The 26,778-nt window shown below is 44.3% G+C and overlaps 1 protein-coding gene across 15 annotated transcripts in view; it reads right to left on the reverse strand.

Moving 5' to 3' along the window:
* ZFYVE19 (zinc finger FYVE-type containing 19) overlaps positions 1 to 10,836 on the reverse strand; it is a 58,558-nt gene extending 47,722 nt beyond the window's left edge. For all 15 annotated transcript variants that reach the window (XR_015055062.1, XR_015055061.1, XR_015055058.1 and 12 more), the window contains exons 1-2: positions 10,682 to 10,836; positions 7,518 to 7,639 (exon numbers count right to left, since the gene is read on the reverse strand). Coding sequence is in view for 6 of the 15 variants with exons in the window: in XM_085869534.1 (XP_085725660.1) it covers positions 7,518 to 7,639; positions 10,682 to 10,735 (176 nt within the window). In the remaining 9 variants the exon portion in view is untranslated. The remainder of the gene's footprint in view (positions 1 to 7,517; positions 7,640 to 10,681) is intronic.
* Positions 10,837 to 26,778: the final 15,942 nt, after the last annotated feature.

Here is a 26,778-nt window from a genome sequence, read left to right on the forward strand (position 1 = left end):
TCGTCCACTTGAGGATGGTTATTACTGGGTTGAAGGAACACATCGATAATTTGCAGCAAGTAGCAGAATGTAAGAAATTTGTAGATAATAGTTGGTTACGGTTGTGGAGTGAGGTTGCTGAGGATATTGGAAGTGGTGATGGTGCAACGGGGGTGGGCAGTGATGGAAGTGCAGCAATAGAAATTGGTGGAAATGAAGTATGGGAGACAGTTTTTGTGGGTGATGAGATTATTAAATATCTTCTTCTTCTTCTTTCGGCTGCTCCCGTTGGGGGTCGCCACAGCGGATCATCCGTATGATCCGCATAGTGATTTGGCACATGTTTTACACCGGATGCCCTTCCTGACGCAACCCTGGTCGCCTCTTACGACACAGGGATATGGTACACCTATTATAACCGGGGTATACACCGGCCCAGTATACTGGTACTCATTTCGCCGACCTCAGAAGGATGCCAGGCTGAGTCAACCTCCTGGTGTATTAATTCAGTGGCACAACGGGGCTTGAACTCAGGACCTCTTGGATCCCAAGCCGCTGCCCGAACCACTGCGCCAACACCAGGCTCGTGAGATTATTAAATATGTGGATTCTTTATTCTGCAGTAAGGATTTTAGACATACAATTCTGTATAGTTTTGAAGGAGCGGAAGTTAGGGACATTGAAGGAAGGGTAAACGATATTGTATCGAGTCATGGCAGGAAAGACGTTTGTTGTGGTACACCTAGGAGCAAATGATATAGGGAAAGTTTACTCAGAGGTTTTGAAAAATAGATACAGGATATTGGGTAAGCGGCTGAAAGCAAAGGCTTGTGAGGTCATGTTTTCTGGGATTCTCCCAAGATTAGGAAACGATTATAGAAATTATGAGCAGAGCACTAGATGTCAACCAATGGCTGGAAGAATGGTGTAGGGTGGAAGGTTTTACATTTAAGAAGCAGTGGGAATCATTTAGGGGACAAAGGGAGCGTTTCGGAATGATGGCCATTTGTCAAATGGAAAGGGGGCAGCAAGGTTTGCATTGGGAATTGAGGAAGGAATTCAGGCTTTTTTAGGTCAGTGGAGGGTGGAGAAGGTATTGTTGTGGTTGAGGAAATTCGCAAACCACCATTCAGGTCCCGTAGGTGAGATATCTCTGTAAGTACATGTGTAGTTAGCCCCGAACCCGTTGTTTAGAGGGAATAAATGTGATTCATTCGGGCTGCGACCCTTTAAGATAGCCGTTTTTCTGTTCTATCTTTATTTTGAACCAACCACGTCTCAACCGCCATCACACAACAACCACCAACTGCAACTCCGCTTCACAACAACAACAACGCCAACAGCCACGACCTTTACAACTCGCTCTCGCAATCATCGCATCACCACCATCCCAAGTATCACCGTGGCCAGGGACCGCCACTTTAGACCCTCCACCACCTTCACCTCTCCTCCTTCTACCGCCATTCCCGCACCTCTTGTGGGCACCGAGCGTCAGGCTGTCCTGGACTCGTACAGGGCGCGCGCTGAGCCGCGGGTACAAAGAGCGGCCTTTCCGAGGGGAAGTCGGATCAGGAATGATACACGCCCACTTCTGTTCCGTCCTATCAGCGAGCGCAGGGCGATTTGGCCCCGCCTCCAGGTGCGTCGGAGTAGAATCGATATATGCAAATTCGAGGATGAGGGAAGGTTCACGCCCACTTTTCGTCCGTCCAATGGGCGAGCGTGGCTCCGCCCCCGAGCTCATCCTGATCCAGAAATTTGCATATGGGTTCTCATGCCGTACTATAAAGCGCCGAGCGCGGGGCGAATTCAGTCAGTTTTGGGCTCGGGCGAGTTGGAGAGGTGTGGCGGCGGCGGAGTGTGGCAGCAGCAGTCAAGACGGGTCTGGAGGAAAGTCAGTCTGTCGGGGTTCGGAGTCTGTCGGGGAGCTGCAGAGAGGGGAAGCCGGGAACGTGTCAAGGTCGCAGTGGAGTCGCTCGTCGCGGGACCCAAGCAAGCCAGCTATCCTCTTTCCCCAGAGCATCAACAATTCCCCCCTTTCCACCACCCCCCGCGCTGAGATAGTGCGGAAAGGGGGCCCCGTTCCCACCCCATTCCAAGCAGTGCCAACGAAACCCGCGGAGGAGCGCGGAGTCGGGGCACCGCCGCCATATTTGCGGCTCATCACAAGACGGGTAGGCTCCACCTGGTCTCGGCCCACAGCCCCGTCTGTCCCCTTGTATTTGAGGGTGGCCCCTTTCTTTTGCTTTCGAGTACATGTGTTGTCGGCGCTGTCTGTAAAGTAAAACTGTGTAAGTGTTGCCGTGTGCTCGCGTAGTCGGTAGTAGATCTGCATTGTGTGTTTCTTTTGCAATTGCTTTGGGTGCATAATTGTTGTAATTGTATATGTGTGCTATCCGTGTGCCGCGGAATAAATGTGCCTTATGTTGAAATGTTTTTCCCGTTTCGCTTCGTCTTTTATTTAATTGAATCTCCATCTTACTTCACGTAAAGGGTTGGGAGTGGGCTTAATACACCCGATAATTAATCGGAACCGTCGAGGTCGAGGATATAACACCGCTCGGTTATCCCGATAGTACGGAACGGGTCGCTTCAGTGGCCCGTGTCCGGAGTCGACCTGCGGCGAGCTGCGATCGCCCGGTCTACCCTCCGTGTGGGTACTTAGGTAGGTCGAATTTGGCGAACAACCCTATCCCACGCGGGGGGGCCGATTGGCACGATCGTGGTGAGGCCGAAAGGCCCACCCGTGACTAGTTCCCGGTGTTAGTCCGAGAGGGTCACGACAGAATTGTCCGTCCGGTGGGCGACGTGCCGCGATTCGAGTTACGTGGCCGCTCGCACGCCGGCGGGCGCGAATTCGCAACAGTATTAAGGAAGGAACAGATGATGTAATTGTGATGAGTAAGGCCAGGCAGGAAAATGGAATTTCAGGATGGGAAAAGTTAAATATATTCTATACCAATGCTAGAAGTTGAAATAATAAGATGGAAGAGCTTGAAGCCAAAGTAGATCGCGAGGAGTACGAGATAGTTGCAGTGAGTGAGACATGGTTTAAGTAGGAGAGTAACTGGAGGACAGGATTAGAAGGCTACAAGGTGTATCGGTGTGATAGGAAGGAGAGAATAGGAGGAGGAGTAGCAATATGGGTAAAGGACAGCATTGCATCAAGAGAAAGGGGTGACATTAAGGAAGGAATAAATGTTGAAGATTCTGTATGGGTAGAAATTAGAGATTGTAGAAACAGTAAGATACTGGTAGGATGCTTTTATAAGGCTCTGTGTGTGAAGGAATTGGAGAAAGCAGGAGTACATGAAGAATTCAAAAGGGCATGTGGTCAGGGAAGAGTATTGATTATGGGGGATTTTAACTTGCCATGGATAGATTGGGTCCAGGAACAGGGAAAGGGCAGAGCGGTTGAGGATTTTCTAGTTTTAGTCCAGGATTGCGTTTTAACCCAGTTTGTAGATAAGCCCACATGGGGGAGTGCAGTGTTAGACCTCCTTTTAAGTAACGATCCCAATATGGTGGAAGAGGTGGAGGTCGGGGAGCATTTAGGAGCAAGTGACCATAACATTGTGTGTGCAAAGATTCTGTTAAGGGTTAGAGTTCAGGATAGTTGGGTAAGGCTATTAGATTTCAGGAAAGCAAACTTTGAGGGTATGAGGAGAGAATTGGGTGATGTAGATTTGGAGACTCCAACAACAGGACAATCAGCATCAGAGAAATGGGAAATCTTCAAGGAGCAAATATGTAGAGTGCAGAGTCAGTACAGTCCAATGAGGTGTAAAACTAGAAGTAGAAAGAGGCCAGTGTGGTTGAGCAGTGAGATAAGGAATGCTATTAAGGAGAAGCAGAAGGCATTTATTAGGTTTAAAACAACAGGACTGTAGTTAGATATATATCACTATCGAGATAAACAGAGCCAAGTTAAGAAAATAACTCGGCAAGCCCAAAGAGAGTATGAGAAGGACATGGCTAAGAATATTAAACATAATAACAAGGCTTTCTTTGAATATATCAGGGGAAAAGAACAGGTAAGGACCAGTGTGGGCCCATTTAGGAATAGCACTGGGAGAGTGGTTAGTGATGAAAGTGAGATGGCAGGCTTATTAAACAGGTATTTTTCTTCAACTTTTACACAAGAAAGAACAGGCAGGAGAATTGCCAATAGCTGAGAGTATCTATCAACGAGTTGAAGAAGGGCTTTTACAGAAGATCCAGGTTGGAGTGGAGGAAGTAAAGGAACAGCTAGGAAATCTAAGAGAAGATAAGGCTACGGGGCCAGATAATATGCACCCGAGAGTATTGATGGAGGTGGCTGAGCAGGTAAGCGAGATGTTAACGGATATTTTCAATAGTTCCCTGGAGGCAGGACAGGTACTGGAGGATTGGAGGGTATCAAATGTAACACCATTATGTAAGAAAGGATCCGGAGAAGAATTGGGAAACTAGAGACATGTTAGTTTGACTTCAGTTGTGGGGAAGGTGTTGGAGACATTAATTAAGGACCGGATGAGGAACCATTTAAAAAAAATACAAACTAATAATTAAAGGTAGTCAGCATAGGTTTACCAAAGGTAGTTCCCATTTAACAAATCTTTTAGAGTTCTATGAAGCAGTGTCTGATTGGGTGAATGAGGGAAAGGCAGTGGACATCGTATATCTAGACTTTAAGAAGGCATTCAATAAGGTACCACATCGGAGGTTGTTAGCCAAAGTGAGGGCTTGTGGAGTGGCTGGTCAGGGAGCGAATTGGATTGCAAATTGGCTTAGTGATAGGAAGCAAAGAGTGGCTGTGAGTGGGAGGATGTCTTGCTGGGAGGATGTAAGTAGCGGGGTACCTCAGGGATCAGTACTCGGACCATTACTGTTCATTCTTTACATCAACGATTGGGATAGTGGGGTAAAGAGTGAGCTTTCCAAATTTACGGATGACACAAAGCTTTGAGGCAAGGTGGATTGCAGAGGGGGTGTTGATCAGATTCAGGAAAGTATTGATACTTGTAGAGATTGGGCAAAAGATTGGCAGATGGAATTTAACCTGAGCAAGTGTAAGGTGTTGGGGATGGGAAAGAACAATGAAAATAGAGATTACAGGATGCAAGGGGTAATTTTGGAGTGTGTCACACAGGACAAGGATCTGGGGGTCATAATAGATCTGGGAGGTAAGCAGGCAGCACAGTGCCAGGCAGCTTTTGGGAAAGCAAATAGAGTTTAGGTTGTATTCAGAGGGGGATCATTTATAAATCAAAAGAGGTGGTGTTAACATTGTACAGGAATTTAGTGAGGCCACATCTAGAATATTGTGTGCAGTTCTGGTCACCACAATTCCGGAAGGGCACATATGCCATAGAGAGGGTTCAGCGCAGGGCTACGAGATTGATTCAGGGTCTAGCTCGACTCAGCTACGAGGAGCGGCTGAATGAGACAGGGCTTTATACACTAGAAAGAAAGCGGTTACGAGGAGATATGATGGAGATGTTTAAGATAATGAAAGGTATTGATATAAGTGCAGATGAATTATTCAAGAGTAGAAAGTGAAAGGACCAGGAGCCATGGCTTGAGAGTAAAGAAGAGGAGAGTTAAGACGGTAGCAAGGCAGGGGACTTTTACTCAGAGTAGTTAATGCATGGAATGGCCTCCCTGGGAAGGTGGTGGCAGCATAAAAAGTAGATAAGGTTAAATTAGAATGAGATAGGTACCTGGAAGTTATGGAGATAGAGGGGTATGGGTATGTTAAGAAGACTTTTAGGTAGTTTGAGCATTGATGGGTGATTGTGTACGGAGTGCTGTTGGTGTGGGTCTTGTCAAGGGGGGTTGTGTGGTTGATGTGTTTTTCACCAAGCCCATGCCCCTTCCCCTGAGGGGAAGAAAAGGGGGAAAAAATAATAATAATTAAAAAAAATACAAAAACTACGAAAGAAAAAGAAAAAACAAACAAACAAAAAAATTCATTTCATTGATTAAAAACTATTTTTTTGCATTTTCTTCCTTGGATCTTGTGTCGATGGGTTGGTGTGGTGTTCGTGCAGGCATGATGGGCTGAATGGTCTCCACCTGTGTTGGATTTCCTTGTTATTATCAACTTTGGTTAAATTAAACATTAAAATGTTTCAGTTCAATTGGACAACTCTGTTGAACCATGCCAAAAGCCACCCAGGCAGGTGAGTGAAGTCTGTGGTCTGAGGTGCACTGCAAATGTTGAAACACTATTTGCTATAGGTGTAGATGCTGTACAGAAAATGTGCATTCCTCTTCTGCTATTTAAATGGTTAAATGAGACAATTTTGTTGCAATTTTGGAGTGTTGCTCGGGTCTCAAAATTACATTAGATCTAGGAATGAATGACCTATATTCATATGCTGACACACACACACACACACACACACACACACACACACACACACACACACACACACACACACACACACACACACACACACACACACACACACACACACACACACACACACACACACACACACACACGATACTTTGAGACCTGGACCTGGTCAGTCTCCATCTCACCTCCTGAAACCCACCCATGTGTGGAGAGAGCAGCAAACAAGAGCAACTTGTATGCGTGTGTATGCGTGTGCATGCACACGCACGCATCAGCAACTTTGATGGGAACGAGGACCGCACATGAGGTACCCAGCATCACGCCATTCACCACGCATTTGTGACGCGGTCTATCCCTGCAGCTTTGCGGGACTTGTTCACACCATGCTGCCGGGAATGAAGGCCTGGGCTTTGGCCACTCCCTCTTGCCAAGTTCTGCCCATTGAGGACGAGAGGGGCCAAGTTCCATGGGATTGAGGACTGCGCCGATTGCCATGCGTTTGAGATGTGGCATGGCCTTGCGGATGATTGGATTTTGCAGACACCATCCCGTCAAGGAATGATGAGACCGAGATGGAAGAGACAGGGTGTACCCGGGGATCTGCATCATTGGCACTTCGGAGATGGAGGCAGAAACGGAGCACAGATAAGGAGATGGCTTGGCCCATGAGTCGTGATTCCTTGATGGGGTGAAGATGGATCCTCCAGGACCAAGGAAGGCTCAATTCAGGCTATGAGACTCTCAAGTGGAGATGACGACCGGTGGAGGCAGTGCGCAAGACACCCACGTATGCACATGTCCATGAATCATGATTATACATACACACTCATGCACGGTTGTGAGTGTGCGCGTGCACGCATACACGCATACCCGTTGGAGATACATCATTTTAACCACGCCACCTACAAGTATATATATATTTTTAAAAAAACTAAGAGCTTGCTGTCATCACTTTTATTTTCAGATTCTCAACCATAACATTGTACCATTGACTCCGATTTTGTTGCAGTGAACAGGCACAACTTGAGACATTTCTGGAAGACTGTCATGTCCACCAAGTTGGCAAAGAATATGTTACATATAAGCATAACTGATGAAATCGTCACAAACCTTATGGAATTATTTAAGAAAGCATTCCTTTGGTCCTTTTAATTAAACTGAAAGCTGAAATGAAAGCAAAGTTGACACTGCTCACCCTGCAAGGTTCTGAAAACATTTCACGCAGACACGATGAGTCTTATCTCCGTGCCCAGCTAAGGTTATCCTGTGTGGCAAGCAGGTTGAGCAGAAGGCACGTCCACAATTCTTACAGCCGAGCTGGGGGAAGGACAGCAACCACTGGTATGAATATGTATACAGCCAAAATGTAATCACTTTCACATAAAGAAAACAAACTTTATAACTTCAGATAGAAACAAGTGAAGGGACGGATTAAATTACATAGTCACAATGCTCGGCAAACATAAAATTACAGATGCCCACACACTCTCGTCTCCATTTAAAAAGCACAGAAATCGCAAAATGGAAAATAAATACCCCCAAAAAGCACAGCTAAATGGAGATTTGAGTTGACAGGAAAGACGAGTGGGATTAAGCATGACACAATGACAAAGTCTTAACGTATCCCTCGAAGGAAGTGATCAGCAAGAAAAAAAATTCATGGGGCCATGCTTTGTGCAGATAATCGGTTTTTCCAAAGCAGTTTCTTGGCTTGGGTTACAATCCAAGAGGAGTCAACACACCAACACAGGAAGTCAGGGCAGCAATTTGGAATTTGTTCAGGATGCCGGCGATAGGTCGCCTACTCGTCGCGAAGGAAATTGTGGGGCATTGACGAATCGCCGTGCCTGTGAAACACCGGGATGACAGTCTACAGGTGGGTCAAGATTCAAACTCAGGCTGGACAGCACATTTGTGAGAATGTGTACCTCAAGGAGTCTAGGCCATCCTGCCAGTCCAGAAAATGTATTTTTGTGAAAACACAATTGTTTACCATTATTTCTTTTCTTCGTTCAAGTGGGTAATAAAAGGCATGATTATTAAAATGATGCTTCAGAAAATGAAACCGATTTGTAAAACCAAACCACTTGGCGAGTGCCCGACGAGCTTATTCAGTGACGGAGGTTATGTTTTCACCCGTCTGCTTGTTTGTCTGTCTGTAACCAGGATATCTCAAAACGTTGTGGACGGATTGTGACAAAATTTGGTGGACAGGTTGGGTGTGTGACAAGGACGAAATACTTCGATTTTGATGAAGAACCAGATCCGGCGATATAATTTTTTTTAATGATTCTTCAACATTGAAAGATTGGGCCAAAAAAAAAAAAACGACAGATATCATGATATCTCAAAACGTCATGGATGGATTCAGCCAAAACCTGGTGGACAAGTTGGGAGAACGTACTAAACACTGCCCAGAGACGCCTGGAGACTTTTTTTTTTTTTCGCAGTCAGAACTGCTGTCAAGCTCAATTCCTCGATTTAAATTTTGAGGTTAAGAGTTTGCACAGTGTAACACATTTTAGTTTTAAAATGTGAGCGGAAATTAAATAAAGTTACGAACACCGCCTGCATAAGTCCAGATGAGAGTGACAACAGCGCCTGGAGAAGTCGGGATAATTAAACTTTATTTAATTTCCACAATTCTCTGAGTGGAGTTCTTAACTTTGTTTAATTTATTGAATTTCTGCATACGTTTTAAAACTTAAACGCGATACACATCACAAACTCTTTAAATCAACATTTAAACAGCAGTTGTGACTGCTAAAAAAAAAGCCTCCGGACTTCTCCGAGGGTCTCCGGGCGGTGTTTAGTACGACCACAAGTTGGGGAATGAAAAGGAAGAATTGATTTGATTTTGCTGCAGATCCGAATCCGGACACCAGAATTTAAAAAGTGATTCTTTACCGTTGAGAAATGGGGCCAAAAATGATATATTGCCCAATATTTCAAAAAGTTGTGGATGGATTATGAGAAAACTTGGTGGATGAGTCGGTGAGATGACAAGAACAAGCCAATGATGTTTTAGTTCGGGTGAGCAGATCCGGTCTATCAGTGGGATACACAACGTTCAGCCTAGCAGAGGTATGCACTCTACCGAGTATCATTCTCGCTGGTCAGAGAACACACCCCAGGAATCCGGGGTGTGTTCAGTGACCAATTTTCTTGTGGAGCATTCGCCAAGCAACTTCCAGCACTCAAGCAAGCACTCCATTCGAAGCGGTTCATAAGGAACGACTGGCTTGGCAAGCGCTAGCTAGCTGCTTGGTAACTGCACACACCTTGGATGAAGGGCGAATGCTCGAAATGCTCGGCGTTAATTCGTTTCTCACTGCGGTTAGCATCCATGCAATGTTTTTAGATCCTCGTAGAGGATCTCTAAGTCTGACTCACGTTGTTGTTCTTCATCTTCTTCTTGTGGACTTTTTGTTTCACATCCTACAGTTTTCATCGAAACTTCCTGAAACTTGGCACATATATGTAAAAATTCCCTGCGCAGACAGTAACCATCTCCGATTTTGAAAATTCCTCCGAGAAAAAAAGTTATGACGTCAAAATATCTCCGCTAATGGAAATCGCCTAAAAAATTATCTCCGAAACTCGACAAGCTTTTTGAATTCTGTTTGCGGGAATCGAACGGGGCATGAGCAGAGATGAATTACCGCACATATGCTACATCACTATGACGTCATATCAATTATGACGTCATTCCTATTTTTTGACATTTTTTGTTTCACAACCCAGAGTTTTCATCGGATCTTCGTGAAACTTGCCATGTATATGCAGAAAGCCCACGCGCAGGCAGTAACCATCTCAGATTTTGGAAATTTTTACTTGAAAAAAAGTTGACGTCATAATATCGCCGCGAATGGAAATCGCCTATACCATTATCTCCGAAACTAGGCAAGCTGTTTGAATTTTGTTTGCGGGAATCAAGCCGAGCATTAGTACAGATAATAATTTATCGCAAAACTGATACATCACAATGACGTCATATTCGTTTTTATGACGTCATCAAGAGGGCGAGGATCTTAGCTCATTCGAGCTTGTTTTTAACATGTACTGAGCAGAATCCGTCGTTTTATCTTTGTCCGGCAACGTAGATAGACGCTATATTATAAAAAAAAACCCCCAACACAAGAGACGACAATTCAGTTGTATCCTCACATCAAGAGACTGAACAAGCAGCCAACTTGGTGCAACGAATCCTGTAATTACGTCCTTTGTGTCATGTATCAAACGAGTGTCTGTGACGTCAACAATTTATACAAGTTTTCGTCGTTTTAAAAAAAAAAATTATTGTCTCTCTTGGAAGGATTTGTCCAACCGAACGTGACTTCGAGGCGCTGAGAAACTTACCTCCCTTCTCAAAAATCCAAAACCAGAGGCACAAGAATAACAGCGATTCTCCATCCCGAACGTGAAACACAAATGTAAACGTTACCAGTCGCACACTGAACAACTCGTGCCTTGCCAAGATTATTGTTCTTGTAACTGCTCTGGGGGCAGAAAGCTTCGCTCATTACAGAGGTTCTTTGAATAATTTCTGCCCTGCAGGCTGATTTTATTATGGAAACGTACTATTTATAATAACATCATTATTCTCCACTTCCTTCGTTCTCCTGACTCTCTTTCTTTCATACTTCCTCTTCATCTTTTCTTCTTTCCGTACTTCATTGCAGCGTTGTAATGGTATTTAATACCTCACTGATCTTTCTATCAATATTTCCTTTCTTCCTCATTCCTCAATTCTTTCCCCTCACTTCCTTCCCTCTTTTTTCCCAATCCTTTTAAACCATCCCGAATTTCTTTCATTATTCCTTCCCTTTTTTGCCAGTATTCCATAGATTCCAAGTTCTTGCCCGCTCTCTTTTCCTTCTTTAATATTTTTCTTTTCATAATTATTCCTTCTTTCCTTGCGAATGAAAAAAAAATTAATCTTTACCCCTCTCAGGTTCGAGAGAACGATCTGTTTATTACATACGCACGGCACACACATTGATGCTTTGTCCGACCTGTGAAACACCTGTGACCTGCCTGTGAATTTTTACAGCGCGGCGACATCGCGCTGTTATATAATTAGCTATTCTGTCCTGTGTCTTCTGTCACACTTATTGTTGGGTGTGATGTGGGCGGAGATTGTCGGGTGGATTGTGGGCGGAGATTGTCAGGTGGATTGTGGGCGGAGATTGTGGGCGGAGATTTCCGGATGAATTGTGGGCGGAGATTGCCGGGTGTGATGTGGGCGGAGATTGTCGGGTGGATTGTGGGCGGAGATTGTCGGGTGGATTGTGGGCGGAGATTGTCGGGTGGATTGTGGGCGGAGATTGTCGGGTGGATTGTGGGCGGAGATTGTCGGGTGGATTGTGGGCGGAGATTGTCGGGTGGATTGTGGGCGGAGATTGCCGGGTGTGTTGTGGGCGGAGATTGTCGGGTGGATTGTGGGCGGAGATTGTGGGCGGAGATTTCCGGATGAATTGTGGGAGGAGATTGCCGGGTGTGATGTGGGCGCAGATTGTCGGATGGATTGTGGGCGGAGATTGTCGGGTGGCTTGTGGGCGGAGATTGTCGGGTGAATTGTGGGCGGAGATTGCCGGGTGGATTGTGGGCGGAGATTGTCGGGTGGATTGTGGGCGGAGATTTCCGGATGAATTGTGGGCGGAGATTGCCGGGTGAATTGTGGGCGGAGATTGCCGGGTGTGTTGTGGGCGGAGATTGCCGGGTGGGTTGTGGGCGGAGATTGTCGGGTGGATTGTGGGCGGAGATTGTCGGGTGGATTGTGGGCGGAGATTGTCGGGTGGATTGTGGGCGGAGATTGTCGGGTGGATTGTGGGCGGAGATTTCCGGATGAATTGTGGGAGGAGATTGCCGGGTGTGATGTGGGCGGAGATTGTCGGATGGATTGTGGGCGGAGATTGTTGGGTGGATTGTGGGCGGAGATTGCCGGGTGGATTGTGGGCGGAGATTGCCAGGTGGATTGTGGGCGGAGATTTCCGGATGAATTGTGGGCGGAGATTGCCGGGTGTGTTGTGGGCGGAGATTGTGGGCGGAGATTGTCGGGTGGATTGTGGGCGGAGATTGCCGGGTGGATTGTGGGCGGAGATTGCCGGGTGTATTGTGGGCGGAGATTGTGGGCAGAGATTGTCGGGTGGATTGTGGGCGGAGATTGTCGGGTGGATTGTGGGCGGAGATTGTCGGGTGAATTGTGGGCGGGGTTAATGTGGAAGAGCGACGTTTTTTGTGCTGCATCGTTTTCTGTGTGACGCCAGAAGTTGATCTGAGCAGGAAGTGATAATCTTCATGTTCCGTTAGTTGTTGACGCGCAGCATTGTAACTCTCGTTCTTCATTGTTTTTCACCAGAAGTGTTTTTAAAACGTCTTGTGGAGGAGATTTCCTCCTCTTTTTTGGTGACAGAAGTGGTTATTACAGCGCGGCGACATCGCGCTGTTATATAATTGGCTATTCTGTCCTGTGTCTTCTGTCACACTTATGGCCTCCTACATCCCTTTGATCTGAGGGCTATAAATATAAATTTGTCCAACGTCACAACTCTTCCCATCGTGTATGCTAATTAATCGTCTCTACATTTAAATTTTATTACTGCAAAATTGTTTCATCATTCTTAACCTCGACTTTTACTGCCCCCCCAGCCGCGCGATATCGAAGTATTCACTTCTTGTTTCAGTGATTTTTCCATTACCAATCAGCTTTTGAAGCCAGCCGTTCCTCATCAACCGTTTCATTGGAGGAGTGCTTGCTTAAGTGCTTAAAATCAAGCAATCCACCTGACGAGTGCTCCACAAGCTGATTGGTCATACCAATGGAACCCACCACTGGATGACGGTTAATAGTCAGGCTCTTGAATTCCTCATTCTTGGAGTGTTTTACGACATGACAAATTGGCGACGAGGATGGGGTTGAAGTTGAATCCACCGACATCCTTTCAAAGGAAAACGTGTTATCAATGCGGATCTCTAAATCGCACAGCCAACCACTATGGATGCCCAGCAAAGGACGCCCAGTGCAATTGCTGCAAAAAGATAGGACACTTTGCTAAAGTATGCCGGGGCTCCAAACAGGTTCACGAAGTGAGTGTCCCTGACGTGAATGTATTGAGTGTAGACAATGGTGCTCGAGATGCTGATAAGATAATGTGCACTGGACAAGTTACTGCTGCCGGGTAAGAACCGATGGACATTGAATTTCTGTTAGATACAGGCTCTGCAGTATCAATACTACCCAAATCTGTCTCCCTGCAATGTTTCAATAATGTGTCACTGACCGAGCCAAAACTACACCTGGTTAGCTACCTGAGAAATCCGTTACCTGTGCGTGGTTGCCTGCTTGCGGATGTGACTTTCGAGAATTACTGTGCACCTGCTGAATTTTATATAATGTGGAGCGACATTGCCATTCTGGGCAGAGATCTAGTTGCTGCACTTGACATGTAACTACTGAATGGTCGCATCACTTCTACCACCCAAAGTACTGCAAATCAAATCCCAGTCGCAAATGTAACAGGTGACAGCATGGAGGGCAGCATGGGCTGTGCAAAGTGATTTATTCATCTCGTTAAAATGCGACCCAATGTGACTCCAGTCCAGCAAAAGCTGTGTTGTTTAGCTTTGTCTGTGAGAGATTCTGTTTCACAGGAACTGAAAAAGCTCGTTAAACTGGATGTAATTGAGCCAATCAAATCATTAGAGTGGGTTTCACCAATTGGCGTGAAGATGAAGAAAAATGGAGGGATTCTTCTGTGCGTGGATTTAAGAGAACCAAATAAAGCGGTGGTGATTGATGGATATCTTCTTCCGCAAATGGAGGAAATGTTTGCGGAGCTGCGAGGTGGCACACTCTTCTCCCAGTTGGATCTGCAAAGTGCGTACCACGAGGTTGTACTGCATGAGAACAACAGGGACCTTACTGCCTTCATTTCACATGAGGGACTGTTTCGCTACAAACGAATCCCTTACGGGCTTGCTTCAGCACCAAGCTGTTTTCAGAGGATGATGTCTGCCATTTAAAAAAAAATCAACCCGGAACTTGGTGTTGAACCACTGAGAGAATTACTGCGGGGACCATGCACCTTCTCCTGGTCAGTCACAGCACAGCAAAGATTTGATTCTGTGGAGTGGTCCTGATGCAAATTCATGCTGACAAAACGGAGAAAACCATCGCACTTGCATCCCGAACGCTGACTGAATCAGAAAGAAAATACTCCACGGGGGGAAAGAAAGCAGTTGGATGCGTGTGGGCGACAGATAAGTGGAGGACTTATCTCTGGGAGAGACATTTCACTTTACGCACTGACCACAGTCCTCTCACTACACTGCTTTCCATGAAAGGATTGGGAAGAGCTGAAATGCGTGTGGCCAGATGGTCCGCATGGCTTGTGTCATTTAATTATGTCATTCAGTACAAGCCTGGCTCTGAAAATGTGACAGCTGTTTGCTTGTCTTGCCTTCTACTACGGACTACAGATCACTGTCTGGAGGATGATGTTGAGGTTGTCGCGCTCACACCAACCCTCACTGCGGTGACAGCTGAAGCATTCAAAACCGTCTGTATTTCCTGCCCCATTCAAACAAAGTTGTGTGAATTGCTTACAAAGCGCTGACCGAAAACATCAAAAGGCCAAGATTCTGATCTCCTTCCTTACTTCAGATTGCAAACTGAACTGTCACTACAAGAGGACTGCGTGATGAAAGGTACTCACCGCCTTCTCGTCCCGGAGGCATTACCGCTGTATTTCATCAAATTAGCGCATGATACGCACCAGGGCATAGTGAGGACAAAGCAGCTGTTAAGAGATCTGTATTGGTGGCCAGGAATGGACATGCACATCGAGTTCGCAATCAAGTCTTGCATTACTTGCTAGCAGCACGACAAGACAGCTGTGACACATGCATCACCACCACAGCCGGTTCCTTATCCGGATGCCGCTTTGGAGAAATTGGCAATCGACATAGTGGGACTTCGATTCTGCGCCACTGGATTGTTATTTCATGATCACTCTCATTGATTACTTTAGCAAATGGCCAGAAAATGCAATCACCTCCCACGTCACTTCCACGACAGTGATCAAGTTCCTGTCAATTGTCTTAAGCAGAGAAGGTAACCCAAAAGAGTTGATATCTGACAATGGTTCACAATTCACATCTCAGAAATTTGAAATCTTTTTGAAAGACAGAGACATTACCCACAGGAAGTCAGCAGTGTACTACCCACAAGCGAATTGAGAAATTGAGTGATCCAATAGAAGCTTAAAGGAAAACTTGCTCACTGCTAACATTGAAGGGAAAGACTGGAAAACATTCACAACAGACTTTCTTCAAACATACCGGGCACCTCAACATGCCACAACACAGCTATCACCTGCTGAACTGCTTCATGGGAGAGAGATGCACACCAAGCAACATGAATCTGGTTTGCAGATGCCAAAGCCCAGCACACCGTCACACAAAGACAGAGTACAAGAGAAGCAGAACAAGCAAAAGGTGTACACCGACAAACAAAGGATGGGCACATCGTGGAACAAAGGATGTGAACTTTGAATGTGGTTCCTTCGTCCGAGTGAGGAAACCTGGCATCCTCCGAAAAGGACAATCCAAATTTTCAGCACCTCTCCAAGTTATGGAGCAAAGAGGATCTCACACGTACAAACTGTCTGATGGACGGATCTGGAATCCGTCTCATTTAGCATCCGCCTGTCAAAGGAATGCAAGAGATGATGCCGAGCTACCACTCCTTCCTGACATCATCGCACCACCAGTGTAAAACACATCAGAACATGTGCAGGTCGGCCGGGATGCCAGAATTCGCAGGCCTCCAGTCTGTACTCAAGATTACGTGGTGAAGTAATGTAAAGTCCTTTGAGGAAAAGAAAAGGAAGCTAATTTTACTTGTTGCCATGTTTATTACTACTTGATTTATGGTTAAACCATGCTATGGCTTAATTGATATTATTGTTGTCCACTGAGATACGGTGTGCATGTGGTTAAAGAAACGGGGAAATGAGGTGTTATGCAAAGACTGGATGCTGGAGGGCGCGATGAGGAAGGAGTTCGGAGTGAGAGGTCAGGAGGTGTGCAGTGCAAAGCTTATGTTCCGATGTTCGGTTGAATCAAACCGTTGGAGAATATTGGATTCCTCATTCTTTGAGTATTTTACGACACAACACACGCCGAGATTCGGATCTAGGCTAGATAGCTCAGAGGTGAGTTCTCTAGGAATGTTCTTCTCAACCTGGATGAATGAGATCAGGATTGGGGGCATTAGAAAGGGAGGATGAATGACTGTTGCAGTGAATGATTGGTGGGTGAATGTGTTTACTACTCATAGTAGAATCTACTACTAACTAGAAGGGCACTCGGTAGAGCATATACCGCCACCATGCAATGCCTGATCCAGTACAACTTATCTTGCCCAATAAATTTTTGAAATATGCTTTATGGCCCTATCTCTCAATGGTGAAAAATCTGTGGTGTATTTTTCATCGGTGCCAACTTGTTCGTACTTTATATATCATGAACTTTGTTCCATTTACTTGTCCAACCAATGGTAGTAGTGTAGACGTGGTTTGTAAAATCTAGTTTCTCACCAATAATTTTGCCCCACACTACAATCGGGCTCTAGAATCCCCTCCCCCTCGAGGGACAGGCAGAGAAGAAGGCTGTAACCAAGTGTGAGGATGCTTCCCTGCCTGGTGGCTTGCTATTTATACTGTCATGGAAATGACTCACGGACATGAGTTTCACCGGAGTTAAACTAAAGTTCACTAGAGTTAAGCTAAAATTTACTGGAGTTGAATTTTTAAAAAGTTAACTGGAGTTAAACTAAAGTTTGTTGGAATTCACTGGAGTTAAACCATGTTTGTGACCCTATCCTCCAGCAGCACTTTGCTCTCTGCACCTGCAGCTTCGTACTATGTGCTGTGTCACGGCTCTATCTCCAGTGGGTGTTTGCTCCTTTCAACCACAGGACTACTATCATCGAACCCCTTTCGGTGAGCAGCTTAATCTCCTGAGTACTGGCCATTTATGACACCTGAGTCACCGAGTGGATCATATTATTTTGTAGACACGACGCTGAATTAGCCCACTGGTGAGATGCCATTTCTTGCTTATTTTTGAACTGGTGACTATTCACCTGCACACAAGCTTAACAGCTTAAGAGCAGCAAGGTACAGGACTCAGACTGAATGAAGTCATCAACGTTTGGCGGTGAGTAGAGGTCGATCACTCAATTTTCTATAAATCACTTTAAAAATTCAAAAATTAGAGTTTCCACATTCGGATCTTCACCAAAATCTTATCAATTCATCATTGTCACACACCCAACCTGTTCACCAAGTTTTGTCCGAATCTGTGTGTAACTTTTTGAGAGATCATGCACACAGACAAACAGACAGAGGTGAAAATATATCTGTCAACCTTTGTTGGGCAGAGGTAACTACATGATTGGGGGGGAAAAAAACTAAGGTGTATGATGGGGGGGGGGGAAATAAGGTGTATGATTGGGGGGGGGGGAAATAAGGTGCATTGTGAGGGAAAAAAAGTAACGTGTATAATAGGGGACAAAGTAAGTAGATGATAGGAAAACAAAGTCCCCAAAACGCTCGAGCCTGCAACAACCGTGCTGTGTGAATCGACCATTCCGACACTCATGTCTGCCCCCTGGTCCTGCCTTGGCCCAGTCAGGTGAGACTATTTCTTGTTCATGGCAATGTGTTTCTTCCTTATAACAAATTATTTACAACCCCTCTTGGAGTTGCAGAATGGTTCCTCTCACTTTCCTGTGCACCTCTCAACTGTCAAAGCGAACTATTTCAGCCTTAATGGCTTCTCGTAGTCTACTCCCATCCATCCATCAGGACCATACTTTGTGCAGAGCGTTGGTGCTACCTAAGCAGTCTCCTTGGCTATTGGGCACAATCCTGGACGGGTCGCCACTCCAACACAGGATACCAGCAAGCTGGCACTCATTTTGCCAACTTCAGAAGGGTGACAGGCAGAGTCAACCCCACCTGGTATTAATTCAACAGCCAAGCAGGATTTGAAATCAGGACCCAAGGATCCCAAGCCCACCACTCTAGCTATTAAGCCAACACCAGACTAACATTGATACATTAAAATCCAGTACATTTATATTACATCAGAATGCATTAATCTTAATAACAAGTCTGAAGACGACGATGGTTCACGAGCGGTATTTGACGATATAGATTGTTTCAGAAGTCAAGGATGAGACAATGTGATAATGTTTGACCAAGTTATAAAAATGATCAAAATGATGTGGTACGGGTGACAGGTTATTAGCTGCAAAATGTCGAAAACCCGGTTTCGTTCAACAACTTTAAAAATTTGACCTTTGCATAACCTATATAGGTCACAAAACAATGTTGTGGACATTAAAATAAGGAAACAGGATACGTGCTATAGCTTATTGGGGTTAGTTCGTTGAAGAAGGTCGAAAACCTGGTTCGATTCCCACAACTTTGAAAATTTGACCTTTGTGGCCTTTAAAGGTCAAAGGTCAAGGATTATGACCTTTGGTGCAAAACTTCCTCTGGAACATTCCAGGAACAATATAACATCATACAGGCTTTATGGCATTTCGCACTCCTCGGATTATAATCCACAGATTATATTATATGGCCATATGATTGTATGATTATATACAGATTATATGAGATATGGCCACATGTCGTTTTTTACATTTTTGTTCACATGTACGCATGTGTGGAGCATTTTAGAAGAAGTTGGTGGGGGTAAAATGTCATGTCAAATAATTGTTTTGATTGGAAATAATTATTTTAATGACAAGAAGTATTCAGGTACGATAGTTCTGGGTGATTATGTCGAAAAGGGATCAGTTTGAAGTCATAAAACCTCAAAATCTTCCAAAAATTGGTGAGGCAAAGCATAAAGTTCGTGGATCAAAACTAAAGTCAATGGGGCAGATTTTGTAATAATGTGATACAAAAAAGTTGTATTTCTTGAAATAACGAACTCTGAAGAATGTACAATACCTACATGCGCCAATTTATGACATGCGCTTCTGCTCAAGCTTGGAGTGCCACAGTACGAACCCAAAGATTGGAGACTGTTCATTGACAGCAGCAAGCGATCACTGAAATGTGTTCTGCTACACAACGGCAACCAGTTTGCCTCTGTACCCATCGCTCACTCGACTACACTGAAGGAGAAGTATGAAGCGGTGAAGTACGTGCTGGAGAAAATTGGTTATGATCAGCATAAGTGGTTTATTTGTGTTGACCTGAAGATGGTGAACTTTTTGTTGGGACAACAGTCTGGCTTCACCAAGTACCCATGTTTTCTGTGCATGTGGGATAGTAGGGACCGTGCTCAGCATTACACGAAGAAGGACTGGCCTGTGCGGGAGGAATTGGTGCCATGCAAAGAAAGGAACGTCATCAACGACCCTCTGGTGGACAGAGACAGAATACTCTTCCCACCGCTGCACATCAAGCTCGGCTTAATCAAGCAGTTCACCAAGGCTCTGGACAAAGATGGTGACTGCTTCACTTACTTGTGCCAGGCTTTTCCAGGATTGACCATGGAGAAGTTGAAAGCTGGCATCTTTGATGGTTCTCAGATCCGTCAGCTCATCAGAGATCCAGAGTTCAAAAACTCAATGAACGAAGTTGAACTGGAAGCGTGGAGGACATTTGTTTTGGTAGTGAAGAACTTTCTTGGCAACAATAAGGCCAGAAACTACGCAGAACTTGTCAACAACATGCTGACTGCTTTCAGAAACCTGGGCTGCAACATGAGCATCAAGATGCACTACCTATTTTCACATATGAACTGGTTTCCTGAGAACCTGGGTTCAATGAGTGACGAGCAGGGGGAGAGATTCCATCAGGACATGGAGGAGATGGAGACCAGGTATCAGGGTCGCTGGGACGCAGTCATGATGGCTGACTACTGTTGGAATCTGAAGAGAGACCTCCCTGCCGCTGAACATTCCAGGAGTTCGAAGAAACGGAAGTTCAAGCCCTGAAGTTTGAACAGTGGTGACGCAACATGCAATTTACTTGTACTTACCTTTATCAATGCCCACCATTCAGATGACAGTAATCGATGTTTCTATCATGTAATCAATAAATGTTGTTGGCAAAACATTTTTTTTTTCTTAAAAACATGTTTAGGATGATATGTGTTGACAAAAATCAGCTGATAATGCCACAAAAATGTAATTGATTTTGTCACAAGATCTGATTTTTTCAAATCAACTTAGCACAAAAACCTGACCTGATGGAGAGAAACGGATGCCATTTCCTGATTCAGCAGTGCCAGAATACCCTAATTCACTTGTAGAAATCTAGACAACATTCAGAAAGTAAAAAATTGTTGACCAGTGTTATCCATATTTTGATGAAATCAGCGTAAAAACAAACTTGAAGGGGGCGCCACGGGCAAGGTGTTCGAGATAGAGCAAAATGGTTTCAAGACTTTAGGTGGGGAATGACCTCAAGATAATGCTTAAAAATATTGTCATCCTAGCTCTCAAGGTTTGGGCAGTCATATGATTTTTATGTCAAAATTTGCAATTTTCTAAATTTTTGACCTTGTGACCTTGACCTTGGGATGAAAATGAAAAATCGCACAACGACAAGTTTTCGATAATTCATTTTGCTATTCAAATCCCAAAGAAGCCATTCCATTGAGTCAATTCCCTAGGAGAAGATAGATTTTTAATCTGACTCTTCTCTTCTTCTTCTTTCGGCTGCTCCCGTTAGGGGTCGCCACAGCGGATCAGCCGTATGATCCGCATAGTGATTTGGCACATGTTTTACGCCGGATGCCCTTCCTGACGCAACCCTGGTCGCCTCTTACGACACAGGGATATGGTACACCTATTTTAACCGGGGTATACACCGGCCCAGTATACTGGTACTCATTTCGCCGACCTCGGAAGGATGACAGGCTGAGTCAACCCCCTGGTGTATTAATTCAGTGGCTCAACGGGGCTTGAACTCAGGACCTATTGGATCCCAAGCCGCTGCCCTAACCACTGCGCCAACACCAGGCTAGAATTTTTAATCTGACTACCCCCTAAAAATGGCTATTTTTTGGGGCGTGGCAACGCCCACAATGGGCGTAGCATGCTCTCATCCAGGAAAACCCAACTCGACATTGATATCGAACACATAACCAAGTTTCATCAAGATCGTATCAAAGTCCACGGAGTTATGCTCTGGACAGACAGACACACACAGACATAACGAATATAGTGGTCACTCTGGCTGGCGCTCGTGAACCAATAATACGCTTGTTCGTGGGTCCGTCTGACTGTCTGTAACATTCCTTTCCAGCCATTGGTTGTACAGTTCACCTGACTCCACCCACAATATTTATCTTTGGAAAAAAATCATACGGTCACCTGCTATCTCCATAATGTGTTTACGACTCGTAGTTGTGAAAATCAGCCTCAGCGATCGTGGCAGTGCTCTGTTAACTTGTACATCGCCAAAATAACCATGTGGCATTCCATCAAGCAAGGCTTAAACCCATGTCATTATAAAAGGTCTTTGTCCAAGGTCATTATTTACTTTTAACAATGTGTATATCAGCATCAGGAAGAAGATAATTGGTTTTGAGTCATTTATTCATGAATGTCACACGTGCTTAATTCCGCAAATCTCACAAGATCTTGCCTTTCTTGCAATGTCTCTGTAGAAGTATTTCGAGAGAACAGTGATGAAGGAAAAGGAAATTGAGAAGGTGCCCTTAGTCTTAAAAGAGGGAGAGACGTCAGCAGCGGATGTTGAAGATGGCGGAGCAGATGATGAGAATTGATCCTGATGCTGATGAGGAAGATATCGAAGAGAAGCCTGAAGTAGATGGTAACTACGGTGGACAAAAAGCCAATGAAACAAAACGACTGCCAACAAGTTTTGATTGATGGAAGCTCAAACATCGCAAATGGAAGGAGGAATATTTGAAGTATGGCTTCTTTTTTTTTAACCAAGAGATGAGTACTTGAATGCCTTCCCTCTGGCACAGTGCGTCTTCTGCCTTGTGAGATACAGTAATTCTTGTCTTGTCCCTTCAAAGCTGTAGTTCCATTTGAACACTCAACATCCCAGCACAAAAATAACTCAATCAATTTCTTCAACACAACACCAGCCGCACACTGAAACCAACGTAATTTGCAGGAGGGAGCAGTGGTTCACCAGGACCGAGATGAGAAGCCACTTGTCTTGGAAACTCTCAAGATAGCTCACATCCTGTTGCAGAAGAAGCAGCCATTCATTGAAGCAGACAATGTGATCCTGCCATGTCTGGAAGTTGCTGCAAAGCATCTCCAAGGACGAAAGAAAGCAGTGGACAGGGTGAAGAGAATTGTACAATGAAGAGGAGATGTACATCAATTGCAGGACAACTTAAAAGATCAATTGCTTGTAAGACTGGGGGAAGCTCCTTCCTTTGGATTGCAATTTGATGAGACAGCTGATGTAGGCAAGGAGGCTCAGCTGATTGCATATTGCCGATTTCCTGATGTGCAATCAAAGAAGATAGCAGAGCACTATCTGTTGTGTCTCCCAGTTGATGTGCAAACGACAGGAGATGCAATATTTATGAAGCTGAAGGAATTTGTCCAGGAGGCAAGCCTGGATTGTAGCAAATGTGTGGTTGTGATGACTGATGGAGCTGCTGCCATGGTTGGGGCTTACCAAGGAGTGGTCACACGCATCAAAAGCATATGTCCAAACTGTTTTCTGACTGCTTAATCATTGAGAGGCGCTGGCTGCCAAGTAGCTACATGTGCCTGTTGGTTGTGTGAAAACGGCTGCAAAGAACGATCTCGAAGAAGTCCTTCAAGATACTGTGAAAATAGTGAATGCCATCTGTGTGCAAAGATATGGGTGCTACAGACACAAAACTGCTGTTCCATGCAGAAGTCTGATGGCTTTTGAGAGGCAAAGTGCTTTCCCGAGTTCTGGCTCTGAAAGACGAATTGTATGTGTTATTTAAAGAAGACAGGGAGAAGGCTTCGAAGTTTCAGGATGGCTATTGGCTTCCCAGGCTGAATTACATGTCTTCCATATTCGAACACTTAAACAAGTTAAACCTGATCCAGGGATATCTTTGAAGTTACGAGGAAGATCGAAGGCTTCAAATTAAAAATTGAATTGTGGAATGTCGAGGAGAAGAACTTTGCCGAGAAGAACTACTGAAGAGAAGATGAAGGACCTCGTTCTCTTTCATCTCGAGTTGCTGGGGGGAAAAAAATATGAGACTGTACTTTCCAGAAAATGAGGCCGAAGGAAACGATGTTGATGGTGAAACCTTTTGTGTCAGAGCACACGAAAAGGGCTCAACTGGGGTAATTCACGGAGTCACTTCTTGATTTGCACATGGATTTCGTACAGAAATCTGCCTTCACTGCATTTGACTACTACTGGGACTTCTGGGTACCTCTGATTCAATTTCCTTGCAGAGAAAGCCATGCCCATCCTTGTTCCCATCGCCACCACATACTTTTCAAAGAAGGGATTCTCAGCATTAGTCGAGATCAAAAAGAAGAAGCAGAATGCTCTCCTGGACCTCGATCTTCTGATGCGGGGAGCCCTGGAAACATCCATCACTCCTTTCCATAATTCCATTGCAGCCAAATGCAGGAGCAGATAAAATATTAGGATTAGTTGTAGAATGTATATGTAGGCATATTGTTAGGAATGGATGAAGGATTCTGTGGGGCAGGTCAGAGGATTGCCTTGCTTCTCATCGTCCAAGTGTGTGTCAAACATGAAAACGATGACGACTCTGCGCGTAGGCCTATTTGGTTGACTTGGATCTAGTTCTGGCATGTTATCATGTTCATTAGTATGAAAATACAGGTTCTGGTATAATCCTCATTTCATCATCAAAAGGTAAGAGTATTTCCTAGGATTACGTTTTAAAATCGCTGCGATTGAATCCATTGCTTCACGATGGGGTGAATACATGATTGGAACAACTTGATTAGGGTGAATAATGTTGGAAATTGTTGAGAAGCACTGCTCGAGGAGATACTTCCAGCCTCTGCAGAAGGACTATAAAAGTATATGGCTCCTGGAAAGGAAATACCACGTGACAAGTCAACATTTTGAAATCAGTCTGAGCTAATGAAGACTGCTCCTTGTGGATTTGCGGTGGATTGCAGTCCGACTTCATGCAAGACAGAGGATACGCAAAACTCGTACTGTACTGTGTACCGTTGAAAATAGAAGCAGTCAAGGAAGAAGCTCAAATCTCCAAATTAATATGACCTTTCAAAGGTGACATTGAGTACCCCAGGCCCAATGTAATGGTACCGAGGTAATACGCGATGATCCTGCAGTCGAGATCTTGCAAATGACCTTTTTTCTACACATTAGCACAAAGTGGTCTCAATGGATGTGTCACTTCCCAAAGATCTTTGCATCTCCCTTTGCCTCTCTTATTATCTAATTCATTGATATAACAGATATTAAAGAGACATAACTCTCAATAATCTATTATTACATGAAGAATAATGCAGGGGGTTGGAGGAGGGGAGGGGCACTGGTGTACGAGCTCATGTCAATGTGAATAAGAACTGTCGTGGTTGTATCCCTTCATGTTGTATACTGGTGAAGCTGACCTTTATTAACAAGCTGCAGGACCGTCTCGCAATTAGTCTGCCCTTCCTAAACCTGCACAAAAAAAATTAAGATCATAATCATTATTTTTACTTGAGTAGGGTTGTAACAGTATTATTGTACAAAATTCAACATGATTGTCAACGTGCAACCTTGTCAAGGTGGATTACAAAACACCACCACATAATGCTGCATCAAATCAAAACCTGCATGAATGCAATTTTTCTTCTCCATTTTGATGGATTTGAGCATGGAAGCAATGTTCTTCCCTTTGTTATTGTGCGAGGCACAAATTGTGTTTGAATGGCATCCAAGCGAACATGGCGTAGTGAAGACCATAAGCATGCGTGGCCAATGGATAACCTGCCAGATAACAATGAAAGAAAACTTTGTGACAATTTAACATCACATGCTCAGCTACTTTGATCAAGAGTCTCCATGAATGACTAATGACCTGAGATGAAACTTGTCTACATCATTTTGATGAAAGTCAAACAAACAAAGCTGATTGTAGTAAAGTTTGGAGTTCAAATGCCAATTAAAATGAAATAAGCAACCTGTTGCATCATCAACGTACATTTCAGATGACATATTTATGAAAAAAGCCTCTGCAATAAAGCACAGCCTTCGCATATATGTATTTATATAGCTAAGATTAATTATAATTATATAGCTAACGTAATTATCTACTTGAAGACTGTTTTGCAACAATAGACCAGCAGGGGTAGGAGTTGACCACATATTGCTCTGACAGTATCTTTTCCACAGCACTACTTCAAGAGCAGAATTTCAGCATCCTCGAACACTTTATCTGTTTGACCTCTAAAATATCTGCGACTTGGTAATTTAAGTTAGTTGTGATTAAACTTCATCTTTGCATCTACTTCCTGAGCTCTGAAGTTTTAGGAGTAAGCACATCACCGAAAGTGCATTGTTTGACAGGCAAGATATTTATTTTGTTCTCCTGTAGAACTTCTCATGGCCTAGAAAGCATTTTTGGATGCACCTTGAAGTATATTGCCCTTGTAGGTAAGTGAACTTGCATCCCAACTCTCGCTCCAAGAAACAATGGAAGTCAAGGCTCTGAAAATCATTGGGATGACACATCAATACGTTGGCACAAAGAGCTGACTGCTTTTTCACCATAGACTGATTGTTGGTCTTTGGTCCTCGACCATCTCTACACAGGTCTTGCTGGTCCTGTGCTTTCAACAGTCTAGCCCCTCCCCAGCCCTATCTGAGAAAACATGTTTCTTAAGCAATCCCCTTCTTGTCAAACTTTCAAAGTCAAGGGTTATTGCCCACCAGCATTCCTTTTTCCTTCTCTTTTCCCACCTAAGGAATCATCTTCCTCTGTCCAATCATCTTCCTCTATCCACTGCATCCAAGTTGAAACTCATCGCAACCTGATTTGTCTTCCATTTCTATTGAAGAATTTCATTTTCTTTTAATCCCACTAACTTGCTATACCCTCCCTTTTCATATTTGGATGCCTTGTGCCCTTTTTGACAATTGAAACACTCTCATCCTCTTGTATTTCACTCCTCCATGTCAACTTTGTGTAAAACAGGAGAAAATGTGTGCAACAGTTTACAGTACAGTAAACCCTTAAACATCACTGGTGTTATGTTCCTAGAAAATGCCTCTAAAGTTAAAACTGCAATAGTTAAAACCAATTGTGTATGGTATTAAGGGGATTAGGTTCCTGGGATTCCAGAAAATATCGGGGAAGGTCAGCAACAGCCAAAAATAAATATATCACAATTGACATAAATGTGAAAAATAAATATATATTAGCTTTGCAATGATGAAGCTCCTGCTGCA

This window comes from Eptatretus burgeri, chromosome 2 (assembly GCF_056783735.1).
Source record: "Eptatretus burgeri isolate ZD-2024b chromosome 2, Ebu_testis_v1, whole genome shotgun sequence".
NCBI classification, from domain to species: domain Eukaryota; kingdom Metazoa; phylum Chordata; class Myxini; order Myxiniformes; family Myxinidae; genus Eptatretus; species Eptatretus burgeri.